The sequence below is a fragment of the Malania oleifera genome, chromosome 2, assembly GCF_029873635.1.
Source record: "Malania oleifera isolate guangnan ecotype guangnan chromosome 2, ASM2987363v1, whole genome shotgun sequence".
NCBI lineage: Eukaryota > Viridiplantae > Streptophyta > Magnoliopsida > Santalales > Ximeniaceae > Malania > Malania oleifera.
Genome location: NC_080418.1, coordinates 16,258,147 through 16,271,409, shown reverse-complemented (window position 1 = coordinate 16,271,409; position 13,263 = coordinate 16,258,147). Strand labels below are relative to the sequence as shown.

The window sequence follows — 13,263 nt, the reverse complement described above, 5'->3', positions numbered from 1 at the left end:
GTAACCAAAACACACATAGGACCGTGAACCACAGTTTTATTGTAACAACCCGAATAAAATGGAATTTAAATAATAAAGAAGAAGGGAAATGGGGACAGTAACAAAAGGAGGAAGTTGACTTTGCACCTTGAAAGGAATAATCAAGGGGAATCATCAGAATTCATCGACGAATACAGGGGATTCGTCGATGAAGGTATAAGAAAATTCATCGACGAATACAAGGGATTCGTCGATGAGGGTATAAGAGAATTTGTCGACGAATACAGGGGATTCGTCGATGAAGAGATACCGAGAGAGGTTTGAGCCAACTGAATTTTGTCGACGAATTTATTAAAGGATTCGTCGACGAATGAAGTGGCTCATCAACGAATCTTCTGCTCTATAAATAGTAAAATCCAGATTTTTAACTTCCTAAAGAAGCTAACTCTCTCCTCTCTCTCTCCCCTTCGGTTCTCTCTCTTTCTTTCATCGATTTTGGGCCAAATTTACGTCGGATTGACAATCCGAAGCCACCATGACGGTCCTAGGGAAGTTCTCTTCAAATCTGCTGGAGCGGATCGTTGGTGAAAGTAAGTTGGAAATCATCCCTGAGTTGAGGTAAGACTTTTTAAGCCAAATTTGGTATTGCGATTGTTATAGGAAATGATGTACGCATGAAAATACTAAAGTTTAATACTGGGAGTTTTCATTTTCAGGGTATTGGTCAGGAAATCCTACAAGTGTTAGACTAGATTATTTTGGGGGCTTTCTTAGTAGCCAGGTAAGGGGATAAATTAAGTTAGTATTTTATGAAAAATGTATGTATACTATTATAGAATTTGTTTTAGGAAAATGAATATATTTACATATGATTTATATTTGAGAAAATATGGTTAAAATGATGGTATGTTAAATGTGCGGAAAATCTGTTCAGTGTGACATGAATATAAAATGTTGTGAAATACTGTTTTCTGGAATGGGATTATGATACGGATTTTTATAATGAAAAAACCGGCGTACGGGCCAAGATTTTTATATTTATTTGTCGGCGTACGGGCCGTGCTATGATGTGATTTGCCAGTGTACGGGCTGTGCTATGATATGTTCATCGGCGTATAAGTCGTGCTATGATGTGATTTGCTAGCATACCGATTGTGCTATGATTTGCCAGCATACAGGCTGAGTTATGATAAAATGTGTAATACCGGTGTACGAGCCGATGATTTTCATGATACATGTACATATGCAAAATGTTATGATTGATGTGAGAATTAATGATATGAAATATCTATGTATCACAATTTCAATATATGTTATATGGTATCAGAACCTAGTTGACTTGGTCTAAGCTAGCACTTGCATGGTACTGTTACTATGTATCCATGGTCTCCGTGATCATGATATTTGTGTTAACGCCGCTGTACGGAGTGGTGTGAGATTGGATGGTCGATGTGGTTTATAAGAAGTGTGTGATCGCCCCTGGTGTACGGACTAGGTCAGGCAGACCCATCGGACTTACAAATTGTACTTTTGACTTTGTAGTGGTCGGTCAACCATTATCAGGTCCCGCCTTCGGGCCACACAACCCAGTCATGTTGGGGTAATACATGACAACAACCAGCTAACCTACGAGGAGTGTTTTTATGTTAGCATTATTATATGAGATGAGATATGTTTATGAAAATGTAGTATGTTCTGTCATGATTTGATATATATATGTTTTCCCATATTTGACAAACAGTTACAGCATATGTTATGTATGGTACATGTAGAACATGGAATACTCATGTTGCCACACACTGGTATTAGTTTATTTCCCTTATTGAGAGGTGTCTCACCCCTAAACTTTATAAACTTTTCAGGAGCCCCAGATAGGAGAGCGGGAAAAGCCCCGCTGATCTAGTGTTGTTTATCTGCCCTTTTTGAAGGGTAAGTTTTTGTAGGGACAATTAGATTTTGGGGAAATGTCTCTAGATCTTATTTTTGGGATGTATATACTGGATTACAGTGGATATAGTGACTCTGGTATTTGTGTAATGAGTTGGATGTTTTGTGTTTATAATACTGTGATTATATGTTTCCTACTGCTTAGGCTTCCGTTTTGTGTTCTGATGTATCCTTGGTACCCACGGGTCCACGTGGACTATGATCTGTTGAGTTAGAATATGTGATATTGATTTTGTTATTATTATGGATAAAAAAAATGTGAAAATTAAGCAAGTCGTCATAGTTTGGTATCAGAGCCTAAGTTGTTAGGTTCTGTAGACTTTATAATGCAGCGGAAATAATACCAGAGTTTAGGAAATGATTTGAGGTTTTGTTCTATAGTCCAGAGGCAGGACTTCCATGGTAGTTGCTGTGTTTTTCCTGAGGTGACGATTTCAGGAAAACCATAGTAAGCTATTGTCGGGTTGTGTTCCTAGAATGTAGGACTGGGGATTAGAAATGAGTTAGAAATGTCAAGATAAGTAGGTGAGGATAGGTGGGTAAATTATGAGGATAGAATTCCTAAGTTGTGGCTGTTGTTTTTAGGATGGATATAGAAGGAAATAGTGCTCATGCGAGTGGCAGTGATGGAGCAGGACCATCAAGTGCAGCTAGAACCGACTTTGACGCAGTATTACGTAGCGTGGCTCAACAGGTTATGGCTAAGATCGCTAGGAGCTCGAGGGAGCAGAATAGTCCATCTACAAGTCATGGGTGCACTATCGAGAAGTTTACGAAGATGAATCCTCCGACATTCTCAGGTGGAGTTGATCCTGCAGCTGCCGAAAACTGGATGCAGGAGACCGAGAAGGTCTTGGCCGTGTTACAGTGTACTTAGGAATAGAAAGTCCTCTTCGCCACCTATAGACTGACAGGAGAGGCCGAGAAGTGGTGGACTGCGGTGAGGCTGCTAGAGCAATAGAGGGTGACTCCGATAGCCATGACATGGGACTGGTTTAAAGAATTGTTCTTTGATAGGTATTTTCCAGCTATTGTCAGGGAGGCTAAAGTAGAAAAGTTCCTAAGTCTGAAGTAGGGACAGCTATCTGTACAGCAGTATGCAGCGCATTTCATCAAGCTCTCTTGTTTTGTCCCGTATATTGTTGCTGATGAGGTGAAGAAGGAGAGGCAGTTTGAGAGAGGCTTGAGGCGGAGTATATTCAAGCAGATGGTGGTTCTGCGGATCCAGGACTTTACTGAATTAGTCGACAGGGCAGCCTTGGCAGAGATTGGTGAGCGTCTTGATGCAGAGGAGCAGGGACAGAGGAAGAGATCTACATCTACGGGTTACTAGCAGAGTCATAGACTAGGCCAGTGGAGGAGAGGTAATCATGGCAGAGGGCGGAGACAGGAGACAGGAGGACGCGAGGTGCAGGCAGGGCAGGGTCCTCCAGTCTGTCAGACTTGTGGTAGGAGACACTGGGGGGAGTGTCGAGCTGGTGGTGTGGTGTGCTATCGCTGCGGTAGATCGAGGCACATGGTGCGAGACTGTCCTACCCCACCAGATGTAGTTCTAGCTTCCAGACCATACCAGGGAGGTTATCAGGCGCCACGTAAGGGCTAGCAGAGGAATATGACTCTAGCTAGGGTGTTTACTTTGACGCCGGGTGAGGCTGAGACGGCAGGTGACGTGGTGACAGGTATGGTTATTATGTTTTCTTTTAAAGTTATAACACTGTTTGATTTAGGAGCTACACACTTGTTTGTGTCTTCGGGGCGTGTTAAATTATCTGGGGCTGAAACACAACTATTAGAAGTTGAATTGCTGGTATCTACACCGACTGGGTTAGTAGTGAGGTGTAATAGGGTGTTCCGGGGTTGTCCATTTGATATTCAAGGAAAGACGTTGTCTGCTGATCTAATAGTGCTAAACATGCACGAGTTTGATGTTATTTTTGGCATGGATTGGCTAGCAGCTAATTTTGCCAGCATAGATTGCCGAGCACGAGAAGTGATTTTCAGATTTCCGGGGAAAGCAGAATTCAAGTTCGTAGGGTCGCGAGTGCAATCCCTGTCTCAGTTAGTTTCAACTATTCAGGCCAGAAGATTACTACTGAATGGTTGTCAGGGGTTTGTGGTTGTAGTAAAGGAGATGTCAGAAAATGAATTGAAACTTGCTAGCACACCTATAGTAAAGGAGTTATAAATGTTTTCCCATATGAGTTACTAGGCTTGCCACCCGATCGTGAGGTAGATTTCTCTATTGATCTACCTTCCAGTACAACGCCGATTTCTAAAGTACCATACCGAATGGCACTAGTAGAATTGGCAGAATTAAAGAATCAGTTGCAAAATCTGCTTGATAAGGGCTTCATACGACCTAGCGTATCTCCGTGGGGAGCTCTAGTTTTATTTGTAAAGAATAAATACGGGACTATGAGGATGTGTATAGACTATAGGGATATTAATAAAGTGACAATCAAGAACAAGTATCCTTTACCCTGTATCGATGATTTGTTTGATTAGCTCCAGGGTACACGGGTGTATTCGAAGATTGATCTCAGATCCGGCTATCATTAAGTGAAAGTGAAAGCATAAGACATCTTGAAGACGGCCTTTAGGACCAGGTATGGGCATTACGAGTTTCTTGTTATGTCGTTTGGTCTGACGAATGCTCCTGCGGTATTTATGGACTTGATGAACAGAGTCTTTCACCAATATCTAGACCAGTTTGTTGTTGTTTTTATTGATGATGTACTGGTCTATTCGAAGAGCTATAAGGAGCATGAGACGCACTTGAGGCAGGTTTTTGCAGATACTTCGGGAAAAGAAGTTATATGCCAAGGTCAGTAAATGTGAATTCTGGCTTGAAAAGGTCATGTTGTTAGGGCATGTTGTATCTGGAGACGGTATTTATATGGATCCTAGCAAAATTGAGACGGTAGTGAATTGGGGTAGACCAAGAAATGTCTAGGAGATCAGGAGTTTCTTGGGGCTAGCTAGCTATTATCACCGTTTCATTGAGGGATTCTCAGCCTTTTCAGGACCTTTGACATGACTGACGATGAAGAATGTCAGATTTGAGTGGGACGACAGTTGTGAGCAGAGTTTTCAAGAACTGAAGTAAAGATTAGTCACAGCACCAGTATTGGTTATCCTATCAGGGGACGAGGGGTATGTTATTTACAGTAATGTGTCCTTGAAGGGACTTGGCTGTGTATTGAAAAGTCGACTTCCTCCTTCTGTTACTGTTTTCATTTTCCTTCCTTTTTATTATTTAAATCCCATTATTATTTGGGTTGTTACACAAATAATACACAAACAATCAACTCAAACACAATACACTCAATCAGGATTGAAATGCAACACTTTTCAGCTTTAGCAAAAACTTAATGAAGAATTTGTAGCCCTAGTATATGAGTGAAATTTGCTTGCTCTCTATCAACTAAGATTTTTGCAAATAATTAAACAACGTACTCCCTTTTGGGTTTCCGCAAAAGTTTAATCAAACGTACTTTCTTAAGTTAAGAGTTTTCTTAATCTTTGTTTTTGATTTTCAGCAACCTGCACTTAGCATACAGACCACACAATATATATATATGCTGAAAATAAAGAGAAAGGTAAGAGTGAGACCAAGATTTTTACCAGGTTTGACTTATCCCCAACTTACGTCCTCGCCTTAGGTCAATACCACCTAAGGTTTCCACTATAACACTCATTTTCGGGCGGAGCAAACCTTTTAAAATCCCTCCTTAAGGTTAGAGCCCCCTCTCGAAGCGATAGCCCACGCTCGGTCTGCGATGACCCAAAAATATATATATATATATACGAATAAAAAAGCAATAATAATAAAATAATAAAAATGGTCATTAAGTTAATATCAATACAGAAGTGTTTTTTTCTGTAGGATCATTGATTCCATGTTTGATGCCTAAGAAAGACCTTATCTAAGCGAGTGCTCAGAGACCATTGCGGCTCAGTCGCTCCTTGGAGGTCGGCCTGGTCAAAATGGAATTTCATAGGATAAACAGGATAGACACTGTTTGTACATGTAAATAAGTATATATACAAAAAATAGTGTTTTGACAGACATAATTTGTAGAAATACATAATAAGATAATAATAATATAGGTATCATATGTGGGGCCCACAAGACTATGTGGGGTCCACATAAGTCTCAGAGCCACAAGACACTGTTTATATGCGTAAATAAGTACATAAAATAATGTTTTGACTGATATAATTTATAAAAATATATGATAAAATAATAATAATATAGGTATCCCATGCGGGGCCCACATGCGTCCCGAAGCCGTATGGAGGTTTACACGAGTTTCAAAGCTATATAGGATGCATAAAATTGTATGAGAGTTATTCGACTTACGTAGGATCCATTTGAGTCTCGAAGTTGTGTGGGGCCCACAAGACCATATGGGGCCCACATGAGTTTTCAAAATTCAAATTTAATTCTTATTTTAAAAAATAAAATAAATAAATACTAAAAATAGTTTAAAAGTAATAACAATGATAATAATAATGATAATAATGATTAAGAAAAATAATGAAATAATAAAATAATTAATTAACTAATTGATTAATTAGGTAAGTCATTAATTAAAAATTTATTTAATGGGAATGATGGCAAGCACTCCCACATGACCTCCATCCCCATCCCATACTCAACCCATACCTTGCCTATCCCTTGCCAATTCTTTAATTTAAAAAAAAATTATAATTTCACCAATCTCCCCACACTTTTACAAATTTCATTTCTTCCCAAAAATTTTCCTATAAATAGGGAACTCTCAACCTTCATTTTTCACAACAATTTTCTAAAGAAGAAAAGGATTAGTGAGTGAAAGAAATTGTGGTGAAGAGAGAATTTTTGAGTAAGTTCTCAATCACCAATTCTTTTCGATCTCATTTCTTAGAGATAGTTACAGTGTTCGTAAGGAAGAAGGTAAGTAAATTTTGATTATGTTAGTTTCTTTTTGATTTAAAATTCATACGCGAGTTTATTTTGTAAGTAAATTTCAATTATGTTACTTAGTTCCATAAAATTTCCATGAGTTTATTTTTACGTTTATTTAATTATACCAGTTCTATCTTTAATATACTTGAATTTATTTTTGGGTTAAGAAATGTTCTAATTCCCTCGGGTAAATTTTTAGCATTTATTTCTATTCAAAACAAAAAAAAAAATTATATATATTTTTAACACAAAAATTGTGTGACATGAGTTTATTTATACGTTACATTATTCATGAAAATATGAGATTTTCACGAGATTATTTTAAATTGCATAAATTATAATAAGATGGTTTTAAAACCCCTTATGGCAAAGCAAGTTCAAAGTTACAGATGCTTGGTATCGCAACTTAAAGTTTATACGGATCAGAGTGCACCCACATTGCTTACAGAGTGGTTTATGTTAGTGGATTTCTCTTGAATGTACACCTGGTTCCGAACTATGACTTAATAAGGAAAATCTCACTTAAAGTTTACGTACGTTGATTTAGTTTGGTCGGCCAGCCAGCTAAGTCTAGTCTTCGAACTGCACAACCCAGTCATGAGGGTAAACATGACTTACGGCAAATAGGCCTAAGAGTGGTTTTTACAATATATGTTTATACATATTTAATTACGTGTACAAAGTTACTGATGATTTGAAAGAAAAGTGTAAGTTTACATGAAAATGATCATTCTGATACTTAAATGATGATCTAAGGAAAACGTATAAGGAAAAGTATATGCATGTTTATCATTAAATATTTTTACAGTTTTAAAGTTAAAAATTTAATTTAACAGTTATAATATATTATTATAAAATTTTACTGTTGTAATTGATGGTAAAAGTTTTATGTAGTAAATTTTAAATTTATATTTATTCTAAAAGCAGTTTTGAAGTTATAGTATTAAATATTGTTTTACGAAATTTTTTAAAAGCTCATTTTGGCCACACACTAATAATAATCTTATTGACTTACTGAGCGTCATCTAACTCCAATCATATTTTTATTTCAGATGACTCTGAAGAGCATATCAGAAATCAGACTTAGCAAGCACGGGGGTGGGGATAGAAAAATAAAGATTGATTATAAATATTAGTATGATGCCAGATATTTATGTTGTGAAATTTTTCTTTTTTTGAAATAAATGATTGTAATATGGATAATTAGCGCTCTGGTCTAATAAAAACGGAGTTTATTTGCTTCCGAAGTAAATCAGTAGTAAAAAGTTAATATCCCAGACCCCTTAGGAGTTGGGGTGTTACACGGTCACTCCTTCAATAGGCTAGAACAATGCCTCTCCAAGCGATACCCCACGCTTGGTTTAACAATGATTCAAGAACTTGAACCATCTACAAAATAAGAAACAAATATTGGTGTACAAAGACACTCTCCAAAAGAGTAGATTAGCACAATTGAAAGCATTATATACTTCAATATAAAATATCAAAGGAAATAGAATTGAAGCTCAATAGTGATTTCACCAAATTTATTCTTTAGATGAGAATTAGCGATTTGGAAGTTTAGAACTCAGAGAATGATGATTCAGTACTTCATAATTTTTCAGCAATTTAGAGTTGCAAGAGTGAGCAAGAGAGATATTTGAGAGAGCAAGAGGACTTTTAGATTTAAAACATATTTTCAATTTCTTGGTGTAGTTTGATTTGCTAAAACATCTATTTATAGGTTCGTAAAGGAATTTTCGTGTTGCCCAAGATTACTTGGAGTATTTCCCAAGTTTTTATGAAATTTAGGGCACAAGAAACTTAAGTTTGAATTTTAAAACTTTTAAAAATTATAGCCGTTAACAGTGTTCAGTAGATTGAAGTATCAGATTTAGTCTTCTGAAGTTCTTTAAAATACATAAAAACTAACTAGAAACAGGGTCAGTCGACTAGGCTAACATGGTTCAGTCTTCTGAGGCTATACTGCCTTTTTAGGATTTCAACAGGAAATTCTTCAGTAGACTGAACTTAATCTTTAGTCATCTGAGGAAATTCTTCAATAGACTGAACTTAATCTTCAGTCGTTTGAGGAAATTCTTCATTCTTATGAAATTACACTTTAGTCGTCTGGGCAGTTAAGAAAAACTAGTTTTTCAGTTTGGTTTATCAAAAACTCTTTGCTATTTTGTTTTGATTTCTTATAAAAACTTTTTCCGAGTTCGGGCTTCTACAAAACTGCTCCGGTTAAACTTCGGAGAATCGTCGTTGGGAACCTGAAATGTTGTTTATCCTTCCATTCTGGCTTAAAATAAAAGAGAAAATGAAGAAAGAGATAAGGGGTTTCGCAGCCTATGAGAGAGAGAGAGAGAGAGAGAGAGAGAGAGAGAGAGAGAGAGAGAGAGAGAGAGAGAGAGAGAGAGAGAGGGTTTATAAATTTTCCCAAAAAAAAAAAGACTTGATCCCCTTTTATAGGTTGCTGGCACAGGGGGAAATCTTTGATGATTTGGCTTTTTAACCAAACCGTTCTCACCGTTTTACCCTTACCTGGCTGTAGTAACTCAAAACCGTCGACGGTTTGGCCTGTGCCAAACCAAATTTTCTCTTTTCTTTAACCCTCCTCTACTAGAGTCCGAAAATTCCCGTTCCATCGAACTTAACGACATCAAACTTTGTAGAAGAAATTCTATAAGCCATTATAACCTAATGCTCTGATACCAATTTGTTGTGCAAGTTAATGCGCATTGGAAACAAATGCTCTTATAACACATCAACGAATAGTGAAATGTACAGAAAACACAATCACACAGATTATATAAAAATAATAAAATAATGACATGAAAAATTACGTGATTTGGCAATGCCTACATCCACGAAAGCAAACAATAATGATTTTTCACTATCTTTTGTCAAAAGACATAGAGTTACATCGTACAACATGTATATATAACCCTCCCGTAGGTTTTCCCCTCCGAAACCCAACCTATAACTCTTCCTAATTCAACCAACGGTGTGTAACCAAGTACAACCGCCAACAGTTTCAGACATATTGTCGATGGTTTGAAGCTGAGACCAACCAGTCGATGTAACAGAACAAAAACAGTTGACTATTTCTTCTGCACCTGGCAAAATTGTCGACAATTTCCTCTTGTATGTCCAGCAATTCTGTTTTCAACTATGTATTCTCTTTGTACATGCATTCCACTCAACATATGAGCCATTTATTACAATAGAGAACATATTTGGTTGTGTTTTATTTTGAAGGCCACAAGGAAACTGTTTCCCCTATTTTTGAAAAAAAAAAAAAGAAAAACCACAAAAAAAAGGTTTTTAGCTTGTTGCACAATGGATGGAGTTAGTGAAGCCATGCATGGGGTCTTAGGTCGAATAATTTGTTTCTTATGTTTTTTTCCCCGTGTTTGTGTTTTATTTTTGTATTCTAAGGCTTTAGAGCCCTATTTGTACATGGGCCTATGCCCTTTTGTTCATACAAAAGCCTGAACCTCCTCACCTCGCGCCCCTTGTATCTCTACTCGTCTCTACAAATAAGCATGAGTTCGATGCACCTGCTAGTACTTTCAATAAGATGATCATCTTCTAAAAGATAGGGTAGCAATAAGGTGACTCAAAATCATCTATTTCAAGGATGGCTATGGAGAAGTCAAATAACAAATCTAGCCAATACTAGTAGTTCAACAATCCAAGAACAAAACATGGTGTCTTATTCCACTCTTCAATACAGATTAAGCAAGACATGTTCTATAAATGGTGGCAAATTTGGGAACATTTTCTAATCTAAACTTTGTTTCAGAAAAATTCTTTTAAAACAAATTCTTTTTGTTAAAGAGTTAATAAATTAGTTTAAACTAACAATATAACTTGTTCTAAATCCCATTAAACACCCCTTCATAGCTAGTTATGAATAACATATATTTCAGTCATTTGTCACTAAGTTTTTTTATAACGTCTAAAGATAGAAAAAATTAAAACAAGAGGGCTAAATAAGTTTTTAATTTTTATTTTTAATTGCAGTGATATAACCAAATACATTATAATTTTTAGTTTTTGATTTTTTTTTTTATGGTTTTCATTTTTCATTTATAGTTTTCGTTTCATATACTTTTTGATAGTTAATTTTTGTAAACGAATTGAGAGCAATAAGATCAAATTAACATTTTTTTTGGATAATTTTATAAATAATTCATAACAAAAATTTTATGAGTTGGTTAGACATTTAAATCCTTGTGACTGTTGTGTTTGGTGAAGTCATATAAGGACATTGCACATCAAAGACATTTTAATAAAAAAAATATTTATATTCTTTGAAATTTGATAAAAAAATAGAATAAAATTTAAACATTTGGAAAACTTTATTAAGATTTTAAAAATCTCATAAGCTTGTTTATTAAAAAAACATAGATTTTGCTTATATTTGATAAGATAAATATTTTAAAAAGTATATTTATTCAAAAAATTTAATATTATTTGTTTTTTTTAATTTTTTAAAATTTCAGAAAAGATTTCAATCGTTTCGTCAACTAGTATCTTTTGCCAAAACACAAAAACAAAACTTTTGCGGCCGGGAACAAAAATTCGCGCCAAAATTCAAGACTTTCCAAGTTTCCATCCGAGATGACGGTACTTAACAAATGACATCTCGCCACGCGTACAGCCACGACTTCCCCAATCCGTCCCCCAAGCTTATTTTCCAGCCGTCGATCCTCACTTTAAGCCCAGCAAAAATAAACGGCTTTGGCACTGCCATGTCATCAATCCGCTCCACATCCCTTTCTTCCAATTATAATTACTTACGTCTCCCTATAAATGCAAACCAAACACCATCCCTTCATCATCTCGGAATTGGCTAGTTCGATCTCCTCTCTTTCTCGCTCGCTCTCTCTCTCTCTCTCTCTCTCTCCAAAGTTCTTTCGCAGTCTTCCGATGGCACCAAAGGCGGAGAAGAAGCCGGCCGAGAAGAAACCGGCCTCAGAAAAACCTGCAGAGGAGAAAAAGGCCGCAGCAGAGAAATCTCCGGCGGAGAAGAAGCCGAAAGCCGGGAAGAAGCTTTCGAAGGAGGGTGCCTCCGGCGATAAGAAGAAGAAAAGGACGAAGAAGAGTGTGGAGACCTATAAGATTTATATCTTTAAGGTGCTGAAGCAGGTTCATCCAGACATAGGGATCTCTAGCAAGGCTATGGGGATCATGAACAGTTTCATCAACGATATCTTCGAGAAGCTAGCTCAGGAATCGTCACGACTCGCCAGGTACAACAAGAAGCCAACTATCACGTCAAGGGAGATCCAGACGGCGGTGAGGCTTGTGCTTCCCGGCGAGTTGGCGAAGCATGCCGTTTCGGAGGGCACTAAGGCTGTTACGAAGTTTACAAGCTCGTAAATTTGGGGATTTGTGGCAGTGGGTGGTGGTTTTTTTGATGCGGTGAATTGAGGCTGAAATTAGGGTTAGGGTTCATATTCCAGTGTTTATGTGGTCATGCTTTGCCTTTGTGCTTTTAGTTATTAAGTGCTTGTTATGTAAGATACTGATGTTGACGCAAGAATGTTTAGAAATGAAAATGATTTACGTAATTAATTTTTGTTTCTATTTTCTCTTTTTTGGGCTTGGTTGTTTGATGTAAACCTTTTGATTGTTTGCATGAATGACTATATTCGAGAATTATCAAAATGAAATGGGTATTGCTATCGGAATCTGAAAGAGGTGATCATGAATTATGAGAATGGTGTCGCCGGAGAGGTTCTGAATCTTGGTTTATCTGGCTTTATGAAGCAGTTGAAGATAGTTTTATGAAGACTGGGATGCTTCTATTGGTTTCTTTATGTTAGGTTGGGATGTGAATTATGTGCTCTTCATGAGAGAATGAGAAGAAATGGCGCTGTCTTAAGTGTGACCTGTTGTGTTCATTGCAAGCCGTTATGATTTTTATTGTAATGTGTTTTATGGAGAAAAAATGTAATTAGTTGTTCAATGCTTGCCGTCAAATATGCAATCTGCAAAGACAAGGAGTATAGTTAATCTCTGTAAAGTGAGTTAAATTACTGCATTGGATGTTATAAGAGTATTCTTGAACTGGATGGATTTGCTGAAATGGGAATTTGTAAAATTAGCGTTGGCAAACTGCTTGAAGTAATGGACAATGGAAGGAATTGGAGCCTTGGAATTGTCAGTCGCTAAGTAGACTGCTGAACTTGAAACTGAAACTTAATTGGGAAAAAATGTGAGTAAATTGTTAAGAAGGTGCTGTTTAGACAGATGTTTTCTAATAATTTTGTTATGGATAAGCATGCATGTGCGTCTGCTTAAGAATGGTTGAGGTTTGGGATTTAGATTTCTACATTGTGATTGGAGCTGCCTAATATTTTCAATTTGTCTGTAGGTCTCCGTTCTGTGAT

At 36.8% G+C, this 13,263-nt stretch overlaps 1 protein-coding gene across 1 annotated transcript; it reads left to right on the top strand.

Annotated features, from left to right (window-relative positions):
* Positions 1-11,685: 11,685 nt before the first annotated feature.
* Positions 11,686-12,445, top strand: LOC131149562 (histone H2B). Its single transcript, XM_058100113.1, has one exon. The coding sequence runs from the start codon at positions 11,798-11,800 to the stop codon at positions 12,248-12,250; it is 453 nt and encodes a 150-aa protein (XP_057956096.1). The 5' UTR covers positions 11,686-11,797; the 3' UTR covers positions 12,251-12,445.
* Positions 12,446-13,263: the final 818 nt, after the last annotated feature.

Coding starts and splice junctions, on each gene's coding strand:
- LOC131149562 (XM_058100113.1), top strand. CDS start 11,798: ATGGCACCAAAGGCGGAGAAGAAGCCGGCCGAGAAGAAACCGGCCTCA.